At 40.0% G+C, this 23223-nt stretch overlaps 1 protein-coding gene across 2 annotated transcripts in view; it reads left to right on the top strand.

Annotated features, from left to right (window-relative positions):
• BLMH (bleomycin hydrolase) overlaps positions 1-23223 on the top strand; it is a 53380-nt gene that overhangs the window by 5704 nt on the left and 24453 nt on the right. For both annotated transcript variants that reach the window (XM_026517784.4, XM_057318136.1), the window contains exons 5-6: positions 731-819; positions 2310-2402. In XM_026517784.4, coding sequence (XP_026373569.1) covers positions 731-819; positions 2310-2402 — 182 coding nt within the window. The remainder of the gene's footprint in view (positions 1-730; positions 820-2309; positions 2403-23223) is intronic.

The following is a 23223-nucleotide window of genomic DNA, read 5'->3' as shown; positions in this document are numbered from 1 at the left end:
TGAAACTGCAACTTTTAAAAAATATCCTTGTTCAGGGGCTCCTGGGTGGCACAGCAGTTAAGCGTCTGCCTTCGGCTCAGGGCGTGATCCCGGCTTTATGGGATCAAGCCCCACATCAGGCTCCTCCGCTGTGAGCCTGCTTCTTCCTCTCCCACTCCCCCTGCTTGTATTCCCTCTCTCGCTGGCTGTCTCTATCTCTGTCGAATAAATAAATAAAATCTTTAAAAAAAAAAATATCCTTGTTCAAAAAAGTGGTGTCTTTTGGGAAAATCTCATCATCCTGAGCACTTTACAAAGTATTATAGATAAAAGGAACAGAATTCATTCTTAGATCTGTTGATAAATATGCAGATTAAATGACCTGTTTATTAATATGAAGCATAAGATTGTTAAGTTTTCTGATTTAGACCAGCAAAATATGGCCTGTTCTTTTTTTTTTTTTTTTTTTTAAGATGTTATTTATTTGTTTGACACAGAGACAGTGAGAGAGGGAACATAGTCAGGGGGAGTGGGAGAGGAAGAAGCAGGCTTCCTGCTGAGCAGGGAGCCTGACACAGGGCTCAGTCCCAGGATCCTGGGATCATGATCTGACCCAAAGGCAGACGCTTAACGACTGAGCCAGCCGGGCGCCCTGTGGCCTGTTCTTTAAAGCAATTGCTATTTTTGCCATAGTTTCTAGTGCTGGAGTATGCTTTTACCTTATTGAACACCAAAATGTGTTTTCTTTTAGAAAAATACGGTGTTGTCCCTAAGAAGTGCTTCCCTGAATCTTATACAACAGAGGCAACCAGAAGGATGAATGATATTCTGAATCACAAGGTGCAACATATGGAACAGGGTGGGAGTGAATTTAGTGTACTTACCTTAAAACTCTTAACTGATTTTCCAGGGGGATTCCAGGGCATTTCAGTGTACACAGCTTATGTACAAGGTAGCTACTCGGTGTCTATCAAAGGCAATGCAGCTACATATTAACTTTAAAAATAATTGAGATTAGAGGGTTTTTTTTTTCTTTTTAAAAACCTTCTACTTTTATTTCTTTTGATTTAAGTATTTTCTCATGGGTACTGAGGAAAGAATGTCCCATGCTTAATATGGACCATAAGCCCACTGGGTTCTAGTGCAGGTGGGCTGGGAGAGCTTTATGCTCTAGTAAAACAGGGGGAGAACTACTTGTGAGACTTTCTTAAAGAGTATGCAGAGTGCTGAGGCGTCCGCAAACCACATCAGTGTCGTTTATCCACCCACTAAAGATTTGATGTAGTCACTGAACTGCTTTTTATTGCTTCAGTTATCTTAGTGAATCATTCTCTTTCTCTACATAACCCATTTTCCCAAGGTGATATATATATATATATATATATATATATATATATATATATATATATATATATATATACTTTTTTTTTTTTTTGAGTAAACTCGCCACCCAGTGTGGAGATTGAACTCACAAACCCCAGATCAAGAGTTGCATCCTATACTGACTAAGCCAGCCAGGCACCCCAAGGAGGATTATAAATCTTATAGGGACGCTGCTCTACCAGCCAGACATCTTTTTTGAGAACTGGGAGTTGCCAGAATCTACTCTCTTGATCTACAAGGCTGAAATTGGATTTGTCACCCCTGGGAGAAAGATTACATTTTAAAATAAGCTATAGATGCGTTTCCCCAATATTAGAAGTAGGTTATTTTCCACCCAGGAAACACAGAATTCTTATCCACAGGTTAAAAGATCCTGAATAGTATATCATTGGATTTCATTTTAGAGGAGAGCAAGATCCTTTTTAGAGCACTGTGGTTAGATTTAAGACTCACCTTTATCTTAGTACTTTCAAAATTGAAAACAAAAATGAAAACTAGGTTTGGCATAGCCATTGTATATTATAATAATTTGGCAAAGAAGAAGAAGTGAACAACCAGTAAAATTCTAAATAAAAATCTACTAGAGTGACTTAGTGGCGTAATCATCTTAAGTCTCCCGCTTTTCCTAGGGGTGATAAGCGTTATGGAAGCAGATGTTTTCCCCATAGCCGGGCACATACTGTCACAGAGGGTATCATCAGTTGCAGAGCGGGAGCAGTTCCATCTAGAATTCTTTGGGAATAAGCCATGTTTTTTTTTCCCCTTTTGGAAAGTTTTTAGCTATGTGTTTAAGTGGACTGGTTGAGGAAAAACATACATGTTTTTATGAACTTTGCCCTAGGTCTTGGCTTAGTTATACTTCAAAAGAACTAGTACTGGTCTGCTAGGCTCATTTACAGTTGAAGTTGGGTTATCTATTTGTAGTACTGAATAAGTTTCTTTCATAGATGAGAGAATTCTGTATACGACTACGGAACATGGTACATAGTGGAGCGACCAAAGGAGAAATCTCAGCCACACAAGATGTCATGATGGAGGAGGTAATATCAATTATTTGGATTTTTTGTGATCGTTCTAAAGAGCTCTCAGAGTAGTTCCATCTGGAACCATAGTCATTGCAGTAAATGTAGAATTGAACTGAAAATTACTTTATGGCTGAAAAAACTGAGGTGTAAACTTTGTATTTTAGTATGGGACTTGCACTTAACGTCTTCTAATTCTCAGTTTGGTGTTCTATATAATTCATTCTTTTATTCATTTCATAAATATTGACCTGCTAGGACTTCGGCACTAGGGATACAAAAAAGAGAAAGACATAGTCTCTACAAAGTGTTCGGTCTCTTGGAAAAAGAAACACATGAGTAGTTATGGTAAATCCTATGTCACAGTTGTGTAAAAAAGGATTTGGTGATCCTAGAGGAGGGAGTAACTAATTCAGTGAGCTGAAGGTTTTGTGGGGAAGATATTTGAACCAGCTCTTAAAAAGCAATAGGAATTTATCAGATGGATAATTGGGAAGACCATTCCAGACAAAGGGAATTGCATGTGTAGTGGCATCAACAGAGGTAGAATCCTCAGAGAATAGTGTCCTCAGAGAATCCTCGGAGAATAGAGAAACATGACATCTTGTGTGTGATTGGTAGCAAATAAAGCTAGGAGGCAGAGCTGTGAGGGATCTTAGGTAGTGGCCAGAACTTTTGGCTTTATTTTGTAGGAATAAAGATGGGAAGCTATTGATGGTTATATCACTTACATAATGTATGTAAAAACATTTTGGAAAACTAAGCGTTAAGCAAATATTAGGTGGTGATATTTATTATCAAGGCAGTTGATCTTTATTACTTAAGAGTATACATAATACAGATGAATATGTATGAAAGTATGAATTACTTTGGGAAAAGAAAAAATATTTCCCTTTTTCATCCAGTGGGCCCCATTACTAGGAACCAGGCAACTAACTGCTTCCTTTCACCGCCATAGACAAACTTAATGCTTCACTCGTGTTTTCCTTTGAATTTCAGAGAGCCAGTAAGCTGTAGTTGAGAGCATGGTCTCTGGAGTCAGACTGTCTGAGTGCTCGTCTTCTCATTATTTAACAGGTGTGTGACCTGGGACAGGTTCCTTAAGCTCTCAGGTCTGTTCAGGTATAACGTGTCCAGCTCAGTGCTTAACACGGTAGCTGTTTCTTTTCTTTTCTTTCTGTTTTTTTTTTTTTCTTTTTTTAAGATTTATTGATGTATTTGAGAGAGAGAATCTCAAGCAGACTCAGCGCTGGGCGTGGAGCCTGACATGGAGTTCAGTCTTACAACCCTGACATGACCTGAGCTAAAACCAAGAGGAGGACACCTTACTGACTGAGCCACCCAGGCGACCCTGTTTCTTAAATATTCTTTGAGTGGATTGAATGCAGGGGTTTCATTTTGCCAAATGCATTTAAATTGTCTTCTATCTACCTCTTTTTTCTAAGAATTCCTATTTAACAGAGGTATCTGAATGTGGTAGAAAAATATAGTCTTTGGAGTTAGACATGAATTTCAGTTTTGGCTTTATCACTTACAGCTCTTTGATTTGGGGTAATATGCTTAGCCCATCTGAGATTCAGTTTGGGATTTAAAATATATTCCTCGTTGGATTTTTGTTGGGATCAAATAAGGAATTAAATATAAGAATGCAAGGCATGGTGCTTGGCACATAGCAGTTGTCCAGTAAGTGTTGGTTCTCTTCCTTCCAGCTTGGAATGATCTCTCTTGTTGAGGCCATATTTCCTACATAATCTGCCTTCATTTATGATTATAGTAAAGTGATAGGGTATAGTAAGGATGAAAGTTCTGTAAACAGTTATGGAAAAGAGCCTAGATAATATTTCTTGCAAATCATAAGCATCCTGTTGGCTTTTGTTGTTTGCTTTAATGATTTTTCAAATGTTGTCTCTAAGATCCATGTCCTGACTCTGGAATTGGCTGATATGAATTAGGGCAGGTATATTTCATATATTTTTCCTTCCCTGCTCCTACCTCAGAAAAATAGTAAAACACCACCTTACTGAGTCCTGAGTATGGATGTTTTATAAGATTATTTACCTAATGATACTGCCGAAACTGTTGACTACAGAATTCTGTGTGGTAGGTCTTTAGATTTTTACAGTCCCCTAAACCCCTCTTTATTGATCCTGACTCTTTGGTAATGAAGAGTCTAGCTATGGTTTTAAAGCCACAAATTAGTACCTATGATTTGCCTAGCCTTGTAGGCACATCAAAATAATGACTAAATCAACAGCCATGAAGCTCAGATAGCTTTGAATGAAATGTGTTTGTACTAAAGGCATTATTTAGAGAAGTGCAGGTTGCTTGTTGTGATGACAGACCAGACAGATCCATTTTGGAAACATATAGTCACCTCTACTGCAATGTTTTCTCAGTGGGTCTACTCTTTTTTTTTTTTTTAGCCTCCAGATCTTGGGATTATTAATGTATTCTCTCAACATGCTGTTAAAAACAAAACAATAAACAAAAACTAGAAACAATATTTACCTATGCCGTGAAAAGAGATAGGAAGCCATTATGATTTGCTTAAATTCTGTAGCAGTGGCTCTGCTCTTAAAAATGGAAAATAGGCCTAGGCTTGCTCCAGATGTGCAAGATTAGTCTCCCTGAGACGAACCTAATAATCTGTATTTTTATTTTTTATTTTAAAGACATCTTTGAATAAGAAACATTTTCTAAATATCAAAAGTATAGAAAGGTATACAGTGAAAAGTCTTCTTCCCATCCTGTTCTCCATCCTTCTAGTTCTCATGTATCCCCCAACCAGTTTTATTAGTTTGTTATTATATTAGTTGTTAGTTACCTTTCCAGAAACTTTTTTTATAATCCAATATAAATTTATATTATTTTCCTCCCCCCTTTTTTGCAGAGATGTTAGTATATTACTCATATTGTTCTGCACAGTGTTTTGTTTTTTTAACTTAAAATGTCTTGGTAACCTTTCTATATTGATACATAAAGAATTTCTGCATTTAAAAAAATATTTGCATAGAATTCTGTTGTATAAATGTACCATAATTGATTTATTTGGTCTTTAGTAATGGACATTTCTGATTATTTTCAAGTTTCTATTAAAAATATAGTAATTAATCTTGTACTTACATCATTTTGCATATATGCTTGTGTACATATAGGTACATTTCTAGAACTAGAATTTTTTTTTTTAAGTAGGCTCCACACCCAGCATGGAGCCCAATGCACAACCCTGAAATCAAGACCTGAGCTGAGATCAAGAGTTGGACACTTAACCAGCTGAGCCACCTAGGCTCCCCGAAGTAGAATTTTTTTTTAAAGTAAGCTTTACTACGCCCAGTGTGGGCTTGAACTCATGACCCTGAGATCAAGAGTTGCATATTTTACCGACTGAGCCAACCAGGTGCCCCAAAGAAGTAGAATTTTTGAGTCAGAGAAAATATTCATTTGTCATTTCAATAATGTAATTCCAGATTACCTTCTTTAGGGATTATACCAGTTTATACTGTCATCAGCAATATCTGATAGAAGCTGTTTTCCATTAGTTTTATCAAGGCAATATATTTATCAAACAACTGGATACTGACCAGTCTGATAGGTAAACAGTTGATAGATAAACACTCTGATAGGTAAAGTATCTCATTGTAGTTTTAATTTACATTTTCTTTGAGTGGGGGGGCTGAGCATCATCTCTGGGAACTGTCTGTTCATATCTTTAAACTTGTTTTTCTTCTCTTTTATAATTTCTAGGTACTCCTTACCTTAGCCCTTTTTGATAGGAATTGCATTTTTTTCCTTAGTCTGCTGTTTATCTATGTATGATATGCTTTTTTTTGTTATGCAGAATTTTTTACTTATATATAGTCAAATTTGAAATCTTTTATAGTTTTTAATTAGAAAGGCTTTTCTGTAATTATGAAAGAATTCATTCTTCCATGTTTCTTCTAATACTTATAAGGTTTTGATTTTTATATTTGACTCTCTAATCCATTTAGAATTTATCCTGGCGTAGAGTATGAGGTATGGGTCTAACTTCCTACCCCTTAATTTGATGCCATTTCTATCACTCTAAAGCCTCAGGGCTTTCAGTTCTGTTCTGTTGGTTTGTTTATTCATTTGCCAATAACTCTGTATTTTAGTTGCTGGAGCTACTTACTGCACAAATTAGATAATATTTAGATAATTAGAATTTTAGATAATATTATCTAATTATTAGATAATAAATTAGCCGCACAAATATTATGCGGCTAGTCCCATCTCATTCTTCTCTTATTGTTTTCCTGGCTAATTTTGTTTTGGCATCTGTCTAATTAAGGCATCTGTACTTTTAAAAGCTTATCAGATGATTCCGGTTAAGATCCAATGCTGTGAAGAAATAACATTTTCTAGTATGGTCTTCTCTTTTGGATTCTGGATGAGGAAAGGGAATTATTCTTTTGATAGCCTTGGAGGACATCTCTGAGATTGAATAAGGGACTAACCTCAGGTTAGTTCTTAAAGGGAAGAGATAATGTTTACCTATTATATTTCCGCTTTTACTAAAGAGATATAATCAGGAAAATCAATAAGTACTTTTTTTTTTCTGCAGCCTATTTTATTTTATTTTTTTAATTTTTTTTAATGATTTTTTATTATATTATGTTAGTCACCATACAGTACATCCCCAGTTCCGATGTAAGGCTCGATGATTCATTAGTTGCGTATAACACCCAGTGCACCATGCAATACGTGCCCTCCTTACTACCCTTCACCAGCCTATCCCATTCCCCCACCCCCCTCCCCTCTGAGGCCCTCAGTTTGTTTCTCATAGTCCATAGTCTCTCATGTTTCATTCCCCCTTCTGATTACCCCCCCTTTCTTTATCCCTTTCTTCCCCTACCGATCATCCTAGTTCTTATGTTCCATAGATGAGAGAAATCATATGATAGTTGTCTTTCTCTGCTTGACTTATTTCACTTAGCATTATCTCCTCCAGTGCTGTCCATGTTGTAGCAAATGTTGAGAACTCGTTCTTTCTGATAGCTGAGTAATATTCCATTGTATATATGGACCACAACTTCTTAATCCAGTCATCTGTTGAAGGGCATCTCGGCTCCTTCCACAATTTAGCTATTGTGCACATTGCTGCTATGAACATTGGGGTGCATATGGCCCTTCTCTTCACTACGTCTGTATCTTTGGGGTATACACCCAGTAGTGCAATGGCTGGGTCATAGGGTAGCTCAATTTTTAACTTTTTAAGGGACCTCCACACTGTTTTCCAGAGTGGCTGTACCAACTTGCATTCCCACCAACAATGTAGGAGGGATCCCCTTTCTCCACATCCTCTCCAACAATTGTTGTTTCTTGCCTTGTCTATTTTTGCCATTCTAACTGGCGTAAGGTGGTATCTCAGTGTGGTTTTGATTTGAATTTCCTTGATGGCTAATGATTTTGAACATTTTTTCATGTGTCTGTTAGCCATTTGTATGTCTTCATTGGAAAAGTGTCTGTTCATATCTTCTGCCCATTTTTTGGTTTGTTTATTTGTTTCTCGTGTATTGAGTTTGAGAAGTTCTTTGTAGATCTTGGATACCAGTCCTTTATCTGTAGTGTCATTTGCAAATATATTGTCCCATTCCGTGGGCTGCCTCTTAGTTTTTCTGACTGTTTCCTTGGCTGTGCAGAAGCTTTTAATCTTGATGAAGTCCCATAAATTCATTTTATCTTTTGTTTCTCTTGCCTTTGGGGATGTGTCATGAAAAAGGTTGCTTTGGCCGATGTCGTAGAGGTTGCTGCCTATGTTCTCCTCTAGGATTTTGATGGATTCCTGTCTCACATCGAGGTCTTTCATCCATTTGGAGTTTATTTTTGTGTATGGTGTGAGATAGTGGTCAAGTTTCATTCTTTTGCATGTAGCTGTCCAATTTTCCCAGCACCATTTATTGAAGAGAATGTCTTTTTCCCACCGGATGTTTTTTCCTGCTTTATCAAATATTAGTTGCCCAGAGAGCCGAGGGTCCATTTCTGGGCTCTCTATTCTGTTCCATTGGTCTATGTGTCTGTTTTTGTGCCAGTACCATGCTGTCTTTGTGATCACAGCTTTGTAGTACAGCTCGAAATCCGGCATTGTGATGCCCCCAGCTTTGTTTTTCCTTTTCAGCAGTTCCTTGGAGATTCGGGGCCTTTTCTGTTTCTATACAAATTTAAGGACTATTTTTTCCAGTTCTTTGAAAAACGTTCTCGGTATTTTGATCGGGATAGCATTGAAAGTGTAGATTGCTCTGGGTAGCATGGACATTTTAACTATGTTAATTCTTCCGATCCATGAGCATGGAATATCTTTCCATCTTTTTATGTCTTCCTGAATGTCTTTCAAGAGTGATTTATAGTTTCTAGAATATAGGTCCTTTACGTCTCTGGTTAAGTTAATTCCAAGGTAACGTATGGTTTTTGGTGCTATTGTAAATGGGATGGATTCCCTAATTTCTCTTTCTTCGGTCTCGTTATTCGTGTATAGAAATGCAACTGATTTTGAGCATTGATTTTGTATCCCGCCACGTTACTGAATTGCTGTATAACTTCTAATAGTTTGGGAGTGGCTTCTTTTGGGTTTTCCATATAGAGTATCATGTCATCTGCGAAGAGGGAGAGTTTGACTTCTTCTTTGCCGATTTGAATACCTTTGATCCCTTTTTGTCGTCTGATTGCTGTTGCAAGGACTTCTAGTACTATGTTGAATATTAGTGGCGAGAGTGGGCATCCTTGTCGAGTTCCTGATCTTAAGGGAAAGGCTTCCAGCTTTTCCCCATTGAGAATAATATTTGCAGTAGGCTTTTCATAGATGGCTTTTATGAGATTGAGAAATGTACCTTCTATTCCTACACTCTGAAGGGTTTTAATCAGGAAAGGATGCTGTATTTTGTCAAATGCTTTTTCGGCATCGATTGAGAGGATCATATGGTTCTTGAGTCTTTTCTTGTTGATATGATGTATCACGCTGATTGATTTGCGAATATTGAACCACGCTTGCATCCCAGGTATAAATCCCACTTGATCGTGATGGATAATCCTTTTAATGTACTGTTGGATTCTATTAGCAAGTATCTTGTTGAGGATTTTGGCGTCCATATTCATTAGGGAGATCGGTCTGTAATTCTCCTTTTTGAGGGGGTCTTTGCCTGGTTTGGGGATCAAGGTAATATTGGCCTCATAGAATGAGTTTGGTAGCTTTCCTTCTGTTTGTATTTTTTGAAATAGCTTTAGGAGAATAGGTATTATTTCTTCTTTGAATGTTTGGTAGAATTCCCCAGGAAAACCGTCCGGGCCTGGAGTTTTGTTATTTGGAAGGTTGTTTATCACTGACTCAATTTCTTCATAATTAATTGGCCTGTTTAAGAAATCAATTTCTTCTGGTTTCAATCTTGGTAGTTTATAGGTTTCCAGGAAGGATTCCATCTCTTCCAGATTGCTTAGTTTATTGGCATATAGCTGTTGATAAAAATTTCTAATAATCCTTCCAATTTCAGTGGTGTTCGTCGTGACCTCTCCTTTTTCATTCATAATTTTAATAATCTGGGTCCTTTCTCTTTTCTTTTGGATAAGTGTTGCCAGTGGTCTGTCAATTTTATTGATTCTCTCAAACAACCAGCTTCTAGTCCTGTTGATCTGCTCTACTGTACTTCTGGTTTCTGCTTGATTGATTTCAGCTCTAATCTTGGTCAACTGCTTCCTCGTGCGTGGATGAGGCCTGTCCCTCTGTTGCTGTTCCAGCTTCTTGAGGTGAGAATATAAAAACTGCATTTTAGATTTTTCTATTCTTTTGAATGAGGCTTGGATGGCTATGTATTTCCCCCTTAGGACTGCCTTTGCAGTATCCCATAGGTTTTGGACTGTTGTATTTTCATTCTCATTGGTCTCCATAAATTGTTTAATTTGATTTTTGATTTCCTGGTTTATCGAGTCATTCCTGAGCAGGATGGTTCTTAGTCTCCAAGTGTTTGAGTTTCTTCCAAACTTTCCCTTGTGGTTGAGTTCCAGTTTCAGAGCGTTGTGGTCTGAGAATATGCAGGGGATAATTTCAATCTTTTGGTATCGGTTGAGACCTGTTTTGTGTCCCAGAACATGGTCTATTCTTGAGAATGTTCCATGGGCATTAGAATAGAATGAGTATTCTTTGGTTCTGGGGTGTAGTGTTCTATATATATCTATGAGGTCCAACTCGTCAAGTATGGCATTGAAAGCCTTTGATTCTTTTCTTAGTTTTTGCCAGGGTGTTCTGTCTATTTCTGATAGTGGAGTGTTGAGGTCCCCTACTATTAATGTATTTTTATTTATATGTCTCTTTATTCTGGTTAAGAGTTGGCTTGTGTATCTTGCTGCTCCCCTGTTGGGGGCATATATATTTATAATTGTCATATCCACTTGTTGAATACTTCCTTTAAGAATAATATAGTGCCCTTCTGCATCTCTAACTATAGTCTGTAGTTTAAAATCCAATCTATCTGATATGAGAATTGCTACCCCAGCTTTCTTTTGAGGTCCATTTGCGTGAAAGATGGTACTCCATCCCCTTACTCTCAGTCTGAATGCATCTTTGGGTTCGAAATGAGTCTCTTGTAGACAGCAAATGGATGGGTCATTTCTTTTTATCCAATCTGCAACCCTGTGGCATTTATGGGAGCATTTAAGCCATTCACATTAAGACTGAGTACTGAGAGATATGATTTTAATGATGCCATGTTGCCAGTAAAGTCTTTGTTTGTATTGGCCGTGACTTTCTGTTCTGTATCACTCTTGGGGCCTTTTTACTTTTATAGGACCCCCTGTAATATCTCCTGTAGGGCTGGTTTCGTGGTTACGAAATTGGTTAGTGACTGGCGATTCTGAAATGTCTTTATTTCTCCATCAATTCTGAATGACAGCCTTGCTGGATAAAGGATCCTTGGCTGCATGTTTTTCTCTGAAAGAGCTTTAAATATGCTCCCCCAACCTTTTCTCTCATTCCAGGTCTGTGTAGACAGGTCTGACGTAATTCTGATGCCTTTGCCTTGGTACGTGAGAAATTTCTTTGCCTTGGCCGCTTTCAATACTGTATCCTTGGATCTAATATTTGCAAAATGCACTATGACGTGACGTGGCGTAGGTTTGTCGTGGTTGAGCTTGGGAGGGGTCCTTTCTGCCTCTTGGACACGAATGTTTGTTTCCCTCGCTAGATTAGGGAAGTTTTGAGCTACAATTTGTTCAAATATCTCTTCTAGACCTCTGTTTTTCTCCACCCCCTCAGGGATGCCGATGATTCTAACATTGGATCGTTTCATTGAGTCAGTAATCTCCCATAACCTACATTCATGGGCTTGGATTTTTTTAAGAGCAGCTTCTATTTTGGTTTTTTCCTCTATTAACCCATCCTCCAATTCACTAACCCGTTCCTCTGCTTCTGTGACCCTGGCCGTCAGAGCCTCTAGTTTTGCCTGCATTTGGCTCATAGAATTTTTAATTTCTGTCAGATTCGCTCTCATTTCTGTCCTTAGGGATTCTATATTCTCAGTAACCTTTTCGTTAATAGTTTTTTCAATTCTACTCATCATTTTGACCATTGTTACTCTGAATTCCATTTCTGATAATTTGGTTACATCCATATCCATTATTTCTGTGGCAGAGGCCACTGACTCACTGTCTTTTCTTTGCTGGGGGGGGCTTCTCCTTCTTGTCATTCTGATGAGGAGAGGTTGTGGGGTTGTCCAGAGCCCAAATTATTGACTGGGTCCCAGGCCGTGCCCCTTGTTTTATAGGGATCTTAGGGATGTAGGCTTCTTCTTTAAAGATTTTATGTATTTATTTATGTGGCAGCCAACCAGCGAGAGAGGGAACAGAAGCAGGGGAGTGGGAGAGGAAGAAGCAGGCTCCCAGCGGAGGAGCCCGATGAGGGACTCCTTTCCCGAATGCCGGGATCACGCCCTAAGCCGAAGACAGGCGCTCAATGACTGCGCCACGCAGGCGCCCCGGGTTGTGGGCTTCTTGATTTTTCAGCCTGCCTTCTGTTTTCTGGGGGAGGGGCCTGCCGCGCCGATACTCAGGCAACCCTGTTTGGTTAGATTCTCCGTGTCCCCTGCGAGGGGGGATGGGGATGGGCACTCCCTGAGCCGGTATGTCCAGGCTTTTGTTCTCTGGCAGCTTTCCCTGGCGGTTTGCTGTGCCTCTTCTGAGAGTCAGAGCAGCAGCGGCCGAATTTCAGCCTCTGTCACAGAACAGAGGGATTGCGGCCCGTTCTCTACTAATGTTCTGGCCACTTTAACTCTGTTACTGTTGGAGCTGCTCAACCCTGCAGCGTCCCGGGATGTGCGCCCCACACCCGGCGTCCCAGCCCTCACTTCCAGGGCCGGCGCGTCTCTGTCCTTTGTGTTTCTAATGCCGCCAGCCACCGGCCGCCCCGCGCGCGCTCCCGGATCTCCCGGTCTCAGTCTGGATCCCGTGAGCGCACCGGGATTCCGGTGATCCGCGAGATGCCTGGTGGCGCGCGCACCCGGCTCACGGTCTCAGTTTGCTGTTTTGCGGGTGCCTTCCGCGAGCCCGCCCGCTCCCCCGTGCAGGTGGCTGCCGCTTCCCGGCGCCCAAATGCGGCGGCTCCCTCCCCCTTCCGTTTATCTTCCGATATCCGTGCACAGTTTCATGGCTCCCCGCTTCGTACCTCAATACTCAGCGCTGGAGATGTTCATCTGTAGAGATCCAGATGCGTCTTCCTGCGTCTCAGGCTGGTTCCGTGGTTGTTTAGGCTGGTCTGGTACCTATCCAGCTCGACTCGGGGGACCGGCTGAAAAAGGGGTCCCCTACTCCTCCGCCATCTTAACTCCTCCCTCAATAAGTACTTAAACCAAAGACTCTCTTTAATAGTTAAAATTCTGAAGTAATATGAACTAAATATTTAAATTCAGGCAGTCTCTTTTAAGTATTCTGGAGCTGAAAGTTAGTTGATTGAATTCCTTCAGAAGTGAAAACTTCACATCTCCAAACAATATAAAATCCTTAGTGAAAATGGAGATAAATTGTGTATCAGTTTGCTTACAACGCTAAATACATTTTACATCATCTGTCATGAAAACCAAGTGTAATGAAGACCTTTATTCCTTAACTTTGTGAACTATCATCTAAATGTCTTCATTGGATCTGAAGTCACATGTTTCTTTTTTAGCCCGTTGAGGATCAGAATTTTTGTGAAAATAAACCTGCATTTCTTCTATCATAGGCTGGGAACATGTTTTCTTCTTCTTAAAGTAGATGAAAAACTTTTATCCTCCCAACTGCTGACTTGAAAGAATGTTCACATTGCTTGCTGAGTCAGACTTGCGTCCAGCCAGCCCAAGGTTCTATTTTGATGGTAGCCCCCGGGAGGCATACTGGTATGTGAGACATTCTGGACCTCACAGCATTCACTCAGATATTCCTCAGAGCCTGTTATATGGGAGGAGTTGCAGATAATACATGTTAAGTAACTTACATTTAGTAGGGGAATAAAGTAAGTAATATAAAGTGAAGTAAAGTAAATGTCTTCAGAGATACGCAAGCATATCTAACTCCAAAGATGGAATTGGTACATCTTACTTGGGGGATCAAGAAAGGCTTCCTAGAGAAAGTTGCATTTGAGATGCTCTTTGAATGAAGTGAGTTTGGAGTGAAAAGCATTCTAGATATGCTCAAGGCAGATTTGGTGAGCAGTGAGTAGGCTGATTTGCCTAGAGTGTCAGAGTGGAGCTAGACTGATATTTCTCAAAAAGTAATCTGAAGTCTATCTGCATTAGAATCATCAGAAGCTTGTCCAAAAAAATGGAAATTTCTGGGTCCACTGCAGATATACTGAATCTGAATCCCTGAGGATGGGCCCTGTAAGCTGCATTAAATTAGTGATCCTGAGGCACACTGAAGTTTGATGGTAGAATAATGTGGAAAGTAAGAATTAGACATCAGGGGGTGCCTGGGTAGCGCAGTCGTTAAGCGTCTGCCTTTGGCTCAGGGCGTGATCCCGGCGTTCCGGGATCGAGTCCCACATCGGGCTCCTCCGCTGGGAGCCTGCTTCTTCCTCTCCCACTCCCCCTGCTTGTGTTCCCTCTCTCGCTGGCTGTCTCTCTGTCACATAAATAAATAAAATCTTTTAAAAAAAAAAAAGAGTTAGACATCACATTGTGAGAGTTCTGAATATTAGGACGAGAGTTGAATTTAGTAGGAAATGAGCAGTTAGGAAGATTTTGGAGGAGTAATGTGAAATAAAGCTGCATTTTAGGAGATTAATTTAATTAGGTGAAGCTGGAAGAAGGAGAGTTAGGGAGACCAGTTATGAAATTGTAGCAGTTCAGGTGGAACTGATTAGGCCTGACCAAGGGTAGTGACAATAGAAATGGAGAAGAGGGGAGAAATTGAGAGAGCTCGTAGAGGAAAACTCTGTATGACTTGGCAGTTTATCTGCCAAGAATTCATCATTAAAAATAATGTTAAGGAAATGAATAACCACAAACAAGAAAGAGAATCAGATCTATAAATACAGGCAACAAACTAATATTCACCAGAGCGAGGGGTGAGGGGGATGGGCAATATGGGTGAAGGGGAGTGGGAAGTACAGGTGTCCAGTTATGGAGTGAATAAGTCATGGGAATAAAAAGTACAGCGTAGGGAATATAGTCAATGGTATTATAACAATGTTGTGTGGTGACAGGTGGTGGCTACACTTGCGATGAGCATAATAGCCTAACGTATAGAGATGTTGAATCACTATGTCGTACATCTGAAACTAATGTAACATTGTGTGTCGACTATATTCAAATTAAAAAATTTTTTTCAAATTAATTTTTTTAAAAAGAATAAGGTTAAGGTTTTGAGTCTGGTAGCTGGGGGAATGCTGCTGTGGTTCATACAAGTCAGAGAAACTATTTTCAGAGATGCTGTGAAGAGGAGAAACATTGGCTTCAAAGTGCTTAGTCCCAAGGCACCGTCTAGTTGGAAATGGATTGGAAACAATGGAAACAATTCTGGAGCTCAGGAAAGGGAATGATCTAGAAAATTGATAGTGATGATAGTACAAATGGCCGAAGCCTTGGGATGATTTAAATCCCTGAGGGAGAATAGAAGGTGTTGTGAGCATGTTATGAAAACACACGAGTTGTGTCTTTCCACAATGTCAACTTTATTCAGTCATAAAGCAAGATTAAAATAATTGTAAAGCAGGTTCAAAATTCCAAATTCAATGACATTTCACTGCATGTTTAATTTGGCTTCACACACATCACACAAGGCAAAGCACAATGCAGAGTAACACAGCAAGCAAGATACAACAAGCGTAAGGAGTCAACAAATGCGAAGTCAGTCCATGGGCACACAGTTGAGATGAGGCCTTGGCCTGGTCAGGGTCACCTTATGTTCAAGCAGTGGAGAATCTGTTACGTTCAGAGATAAAAGAGGCAGAGACTTGGTGGCAGTTGCCTTTTTGATTTGGTCAGATGTGGAAGGGTCAGCGTCTGGAGGGTCTGACAGTTTGCTGCAAAAATCCTCCATTTTTAGAGTTAATCAGTCGTGGGCCTTTTGCAGGCTTCCTCTGATTCTGCTATCAGTTCTGTGTGTCAGCCTGGGCTGGTTTGGGCAATATCCGTTCTGAGCTGCAACACCCTTGGCTGCTTATGTCACTACTTGACATGAATGACTCCATCTTGCTCTCTGCAGGGGGATAGAACAGATCTGAGTAAAGAATTCTGGAAAATATCCATTTCCATAAAAGTGAGTGCCAGAACTATGCTGTGACATAGGCACTGGTCATCAGTGTCAGATGTTGCAGACTGGTCAGAGAATATGAGGATGGAGAAAAGGCTGCTGATTTCCTGGATAGGGGTGTGTAGAATAGTGTCAGTAGAAAGGAGAAGGGAAGTTGCAAGATGGAGAGGAGTCAGACCATGGCAAGAAAAGCAAGGCAGTTTCAAGAAGCTTGGCAGTGAAGAGAAGGAAAAAAGTTGATAGTCATTAATTTCATAAGTGTTAATGGGGTACCTATTAAATAGTAGGCATTTTTAAGTGCTAGGAGTACAGTGATGTCCAAGACAGACATGGTCCCTGCTCTCATGGGCTTTATATACTAGTGGAGGGAGACAGACAATACACAGTAAATGAACAAGAAACTAATGTGATGTGTACTTTGACGAACAAATAATACAGTGATTGATAAGGGGGTCATGAAAGGCCTTTCTGAGGTCAAATTTGAGCTGAGACATGAGTAACAGGAAGACCAGCCATGCAGAGATGTGGATACAGAGCATACCAGACAGAGGGGACCGTGAGTGCAAAAGCCATAAGATGGGAGAGAGCTTGGTATTTTTGAGGAAAAAAGGAAGGCAGTGTGGCTTGAGCTTGGAAAGAAGGTGAGAATGGTTGGAATGGGTCTCATAGAGGAAAGGAGAACTGGCTTACATGTAGCCTGCAAGCCAGGGTAATGAGTTTGTATTTTATTCTCAGTGAGGTAACCATGGCAGTTAAAAAAAAAAAAAAATCCCACTGAGTGTTTTGAGAATGGATAGTAAAACAAAGAGAGAAAGTAGGGAGACTAGGTAGGAGGCTCTTCTGGTCATGAAAATGAGAGGTTATAGTGATTGGGACCAGGTTGGTGAGGGTGAGGATGGAGAGAAATAAATCCGTTTTGGAATATATTTCCGAAATGAGGCTCTCAGGACTTGGCCGAGGTGGAGGGGACATCAGGTGATGTCATGGTACCTTGAGGTGGGGGGCTTGCAGGTATGAGAGAAGGTCTTTTGGCAGTAGGGCAGTGTGAGGGAACCAGTGTGTGGAAAGGGCTAGCAAATGCAAATGAGAAATAATAAGGTTTTGGAGGAGGGAAAGAATAGATGTGGTTTAAAGTAGTGCTCTCAAACTGTAATGTGCTCACCAGTTCCCTAGAGAGCTTATTAAAATGCAGATTGATTCAGGTCCGGGTAGAGCTAGAAAGTCTGCATTTCTAACTATTTCTTTGATTCAAACACCACTCTAGAAGTAGCCTCGAAATCATCATTTGACAGTTATCAGCTCTCTTTATGAGCTCATTTAACATCGCAGAAGGGCACATACCTTTTAAGTATACTTTTTAATGTCTTAATGTCTTTCCCTGCCTGAAAATATATTTAATGCCTCCAGAAAGTATTTCCTCTGCCTGCTTTTGCAGGCACAGGTGGTTTTTATTATTTTTTAAATTTATTTATTTTAGAGAAAGGGAGGGGGTCTGGGAGGAGCAGAGGGAGAGGGAGAGAGAGTCTCAAGCAGGCAGAGCCCGATGCGGGGCTTGATCCCAGGATCCTGAGATCAGGACCTGAGCTGAAACCAAGAGATGGGCACTTAACCGACTTCGCCACCCAGGCGCCCCTTGAATTTTTTTTTTTTTTTTTTTAACAGATCGTTGCCTTTCTTCCATTCCCCACTAGGAAGCAGTAGAGAGCTGTCTTCTCTTCTCTCTGCATATCAGCAGTCATCAAGGTCCCTACTCCTTCCCTTGTAACTAGCTTATTTACCCACCACACTGAACTTTCTTCAAAGTTCAGCTGTTTTCTGTTAGCACTTTTGTGTCCTTGTGGCCTTTGTACTCTGTGATCATAGGTCATTTTACCTTTGAGCCTAACTCCTTGATCAGTAAGTTGGAGCAGATGATTTCTTAAGGGCACTGTAGCTTTGCATTTTTATAACAATGAAAGCAACGAATATCTCTATAATGCTTTAGACTTTATTGTACACTCTTTCAACAACCCAGTGTTGTAAATACAAATGAAGATTCCAAGATTTTGTCACTTCTGTAGTGGTTCTAAGCACTGAAATCTTGTAGCTCTGCCAGTTTTGCTCCATTACAAGTGGTTAGGTTGTTATCTTTGAACCACCTTTCCATTCTAACCTTTCTCAATACTATGGTTTCCCCCATTCCATGTCTACCCGTAGAATGCTTTAAGCTCTGAGCCTTGTAAGGATTTGTGACTGACGCTCAACCATTGCATCCTCCCTTCCTCCTCCCACTTGATGTCTGTCTCCCATTGAGCCAGGGGTATGGGAATTGACTCAGTGCCACATCAGTTGTCTTTAAATTGAGATCCACACGTTCCATGTTCCATGCTTGACGCTTTCTGTGTCCTTTTTTCTTTTTTCATTCCATTTATTGATTTTATTATTCACCATGTTAGACTTCAGCAAATCATTGAAAATGAACAGATCTCTCTGATTGGATACAATATTTTTAGAGACCAACTCAAATGGACCTTTTTTCACAGGATTAGACTTGAGAGACATAACCCTTCTTTATAATTTACATTCTGTACTTATAGGCCATATAATAGGTAATAATATAGGCAATAAATACAAAACAGATATAAACTGCAAATACGACTGGGGCCTTTCTGACCCCAGCTGCACATATCCGCATTGTGAGATTGGTTTAAACTCCCAGTAATTTTAATTAGCCAAGGATATGAAACCATAGAAGCCAGCTGGCCACAAGAGGCAGCAGAGCTTCCTTTACTCCCCGAAGCGTGCAAAGGAAGGAGCTCAGTGAATCCTTCACCAAGATCAACTTTTGGCATACCACTCCCCTCTTATATTTGGCTCATGTCACAATTTTAAGACAACATTCTCTAACAATCTGTATTTAAGGGAATAATTGCAAACATTGGATTCTCCTGGGTTTTTTGTTGTTGATATCATTGTTTTTTAAACTGTATTCAGAATCAGCAGGGTCACCTCATTATTGTGTTGGGAAGTTAGAGAAAAGCAGAATCTGTTCCCAGGTGTCACCGACACATCTCTCTGCCTTCAGCTTTCTAGCATTTTGGAAAGCCCATATTCCCTGAATCCACTCCCTTGGCCCTGTTTTAACACCTTTTTATCAGGTTGGTTCCGATACTAAGCTTAATCTAAAATCACAGTTATGAGTCATCTCATCCAGTAAATATTTCTTTAACACATGTACCTGGTACTGTCTCACTAGGCATTAGGGATTTAGCAGTGAACAATACAGACAGGATTCCCTGCCTGCATATAGGTTACTTTCTAATATAGAGAGATGAATAAAATATATAAAAAGTATAATATGCCAGAAGGTAAGTACTATGGAGAAAAATAAAGGAGAGAGAGGAGTGCCAGGATGGGGAGAGGGTAATTTCAATTCAAATCGCAAATATATTTCCCTAAATGGACCAGTTGTGGTTTTTCACATGGGCTTATATTCTGAGGAATATGGTTATAGTCTTACTTTATTCAGTTGTGTGTAATGACTTGTGTTCAATGTCTGGTATCTTCCTTGTGTCCTGAACGCCAAGTGCACCTTGTGAGAAGCAGGTGACACTCTCAGGCTGACCACCGGAGAGCAGACTTGGCTGCTGCCCAAAGCTCATCAGCTTTGTACCTTTGAGAGCAGAGAGAGGCCAGCTATTTTAGAACAGCAGGGCCTCTTATCAAGCAGATATAGTGTCAGGGACTCTGGAGATTGTACTTTGGACATTTTTTTTCAAGTTCGAGCTCATTTAACTATCATTAGTTGGCTTGGAACCAAATATTCTTTCCAGAGTGTTAACACACTGACCTAAATGTGAATGACTTTGAATAATTTATAATCATGGTAAACAATATAAAACAAAGAACATGTCTGAAATTATAGTTTTACTAAAATTCAAGAGAAAGAGATGTCATTCTTATCCTCATTCACGCCTTATAGGCATCTTTAATAAAAATTCATATTTATAAAACATGCATGAGTAAGCATTTGTCTTGCAAAAGGATTCACCATAGAATATATTTAGATAGTAAAAATGAATTTCCACTAATGCATTTTTGGGGAGAAGGAGGAAATGATTTAACATTTTTTCTTTAGATAGAGCCAAATGGACAATAAGGTACTATGTAAATTATAGTGTAAAACATTTATATTTATATTTAAAATGTGTTTAAAAGTAAACAGAAATTCACCTAGTTGTCTTAATCCTCACTAGGCCTGGCCCTCGCCTTTCCCTTTTTTGGCCACTGCCTGGCAGAGCTGGATAAACTACCCTTGGTTGATTGAGAATTGAGCAAAATGGTCTCACTGATCTATGGCCATACACACGTGACAAATACTAGTTGGTAGTACACATCATTTAACAATGTGATGGTTACCAGAGGGGAGGGGGATGGGTGAAACAGGTGACGGGGATTAAGGACTGCGCTTGTCATGATGCGCGCAGAAGAACGTATGGAAGTGCTGAATCACTATATTGTACACCTGAAACTAATATAACACTATGCTAACTGGAGTTAAGATAAAAACTTAAAAAAATACACATGATTTAAGTTTATAAAACCTTCCTCATCTAAGCGTATTCTAAATGTACACTTTCATTGTCATTGTCTTGAGCATACTTACCAGTGACTGTGTCCTCCTCGTGATGACAGATTCCTAAGGTTGCCATTTGTGACCTTGGTGCTGAGCAAATACAAATGATTCTCTAGTCCATGTGAGTCCCAAACAGCTAATTAATCCATGGTTAGAGTAGCCCAATTACAGTTGCTAATATGATGCCCTGCCTCTTTGGTGTTAGAAACCAGCCTGAGAATGATAGAGCATTAAGGGAGTGGTGGTTTAAGGGCCAACTGTTCAGGCCCTTGTAGTATATACCAGTAAAGGAACATTCTCTCTTGGAAAACAGAACATAACAAAATGAAAGGCAAGCATAACCTCTTCTGTTGGTTAATCTGCTTCCGTCAAGATAGTAGAATCATGCTCTGTCTTCTGTAATAACCTGTGAATTAAGCTCTTTATCCTTAATTATTGGCCTACTGTCATAGGCAGTCCTGTTCTTCATTTTCTGGCTTTGGTTCAGAGCATAAGTTTGAACTGTGGTGTCAAGTTCTAATCTGTCCCAAGGCTTTTTGAGGCCTGGAATGCAGTGGGGATGATGAAGAGAAGTAAAAACATAGTAATTTCAGTTTTTGATGATGAAATACAAATGCAGTCTGAGAATTAGGAGATCTTGTGTGTGTGTTCCCTGATGAATGAGGAAGTCAGATAGGGACTGGGGTATCTAATAAATTTCCCTCTAGGTCAATCTGGAGAAAGTTCTGGCTTCTGAAATCAGCCACTCAAGTATAGCTCAGGAGTATCCAGAACTAAGCTTCTTAAGTGGTCTTTCGGAGTGAAAGTGGTAGATGGGGATGGGAGAGGCATAGATTATCTGGTGATTTCTCTAGAACAAAGGCAAGAGCAGATATTTCTGAAGGGAAAGGATGCTAAAGTGAGGGGAGAATGTAGGTTCTGTCAGTTTAGGGACAATAGAATTCTCCAGAGTAGGTGGTCCAAGGAGAAGAGGGGAAAGAGAGGTGTTTCTTTTTTTTTTTTTTTTAAAGATTTTATTTATTTATTTGACAGAGATAGAGACAGCCAGCGAGAGAGGGAACACAAGCAGGGGGAGTGGGAGAGGAAGAAGCAGGCCCATAGCATAGGGGCCCGATGTGGGGCTCGATCCCATAACGCCGGGATCACGCCCTGAGCCGAAGGCAGACGCTTAACTGCTGTGCCACCCAGGCGCCCCAAGAGAGGTGTTTCTTATAGGCTGTAGCTTGTTTTATCCTCTGAGCTTTCCCTTTTGCCTGCTTTTAGGGTACCTTTGGGATCTGACACAGGCCATCCTCTGAGATATGTCCTCTTCCTTGGTTGAGACCATAGGGATGGAAAGAGCCCATAGAATTAGTAGGACATTATTTTAAAAATAAAATAGCTCCACTGCTTCCAAGAATGACTCTGCAACATAGGTATGTTTGGCTACCCCAATCTTATACATATTTAGTACACCTTAAAATTTAGAAGGACAAAGTTTGGAGATTTACTTCATCCCAATAGAGAATTTTCTGAAGTATACGTTTCTAGTCTGTGAAATGAGAAAATAACAGTGTTACTTTGGGAGCCATTGTTCTTCCCTTAACTAGAGGAAAAAGAGAGAGAACTGTCCTTAGTTATAAGTGGAATCGATAAATGATGATTTACTTGTATAGTCAGCTTGTGGCAGGTGTGAATCCATGGTCTGTTTGTCAGAAATGGACTGGAGCTGGTGTGTTTGACTTAACTACCACCAAGTTCTGGATGTTGGAGTGTAGGAAAACATTGCCTAAACCTGTGAGTAAAGCCTCAACCATCAGAAAGTTTTTAAAGAGAGCAGAAGCCCGGTTTGAACTCCTAAATTCAAATTTCACACCAGTCACTGGAGAAGAACTTCCAATTTAAGAAAACTGTTTTTAATGTGGTTCTTCTAGGGCTTGTTGGGATATGTCTAAGACCTAGGTACTGTCCCTACTGATTAAATCTTGTTGGAGGAGGAGACCTTAGAGAAACATAAATGGCTCTATGGAATCAAATGTTAAATTTTTATGCCAGAAGTGTTCAGAGAAGGGAACAGTTAGTGTGAGCTGGAATAATTAATTGGTGAAAAGTTTCTGGGGGAGGGGTATCCTACACTGAGCTGTAAAGTATGGGAATAGGATTGGGATCTCAGGAACAGAGGAGACGGCAAAATTATGAAGGTGATAGTGAACTGAATGCATTCAGTGGACAGTAAAGAGAGACACAGACAAGCCTGACTGGAGTATGGGGTCTGTGATGGGAAATAAGGTTTGGTGAAGTTACAGGGAGCCTTTAAAAACTGGGAAAGGCTCATTTCTTACTTTTTTTCTTCTCATACTGGCGAGTATGTAAATTCCTTCAACCCCTTTGAGAACTATGTAGATAAAAATGTCCTTAGCAGTTTTATTCATAATAACCCCAAACTGCAAACAACTCATATGGCTCATCAACAGGAGAGTAGATAAACTGTAATCTCTTCACACAGGGAATACTACA

Source organism: Ursus arctos, unplaced genomic scaffold (assembly GCF_023065955.2).
Source record: "Ursus arctos isolate Adak ecotype North America unplaced genomic scaffold, UrsArc2.0 scaffold_24, whole genome shotgun sequence".
NCBI classification, from domain to species: Eukaryota; Metazoa; Chordata; class Mammalia; order Carnivora; family Ursidae; genus Ursus; species Ursus arctos.
Note: the sequence above shows the minus strand (reverse complement) of the source record. Positions and strands in the feature narration are given on the sequence as shown.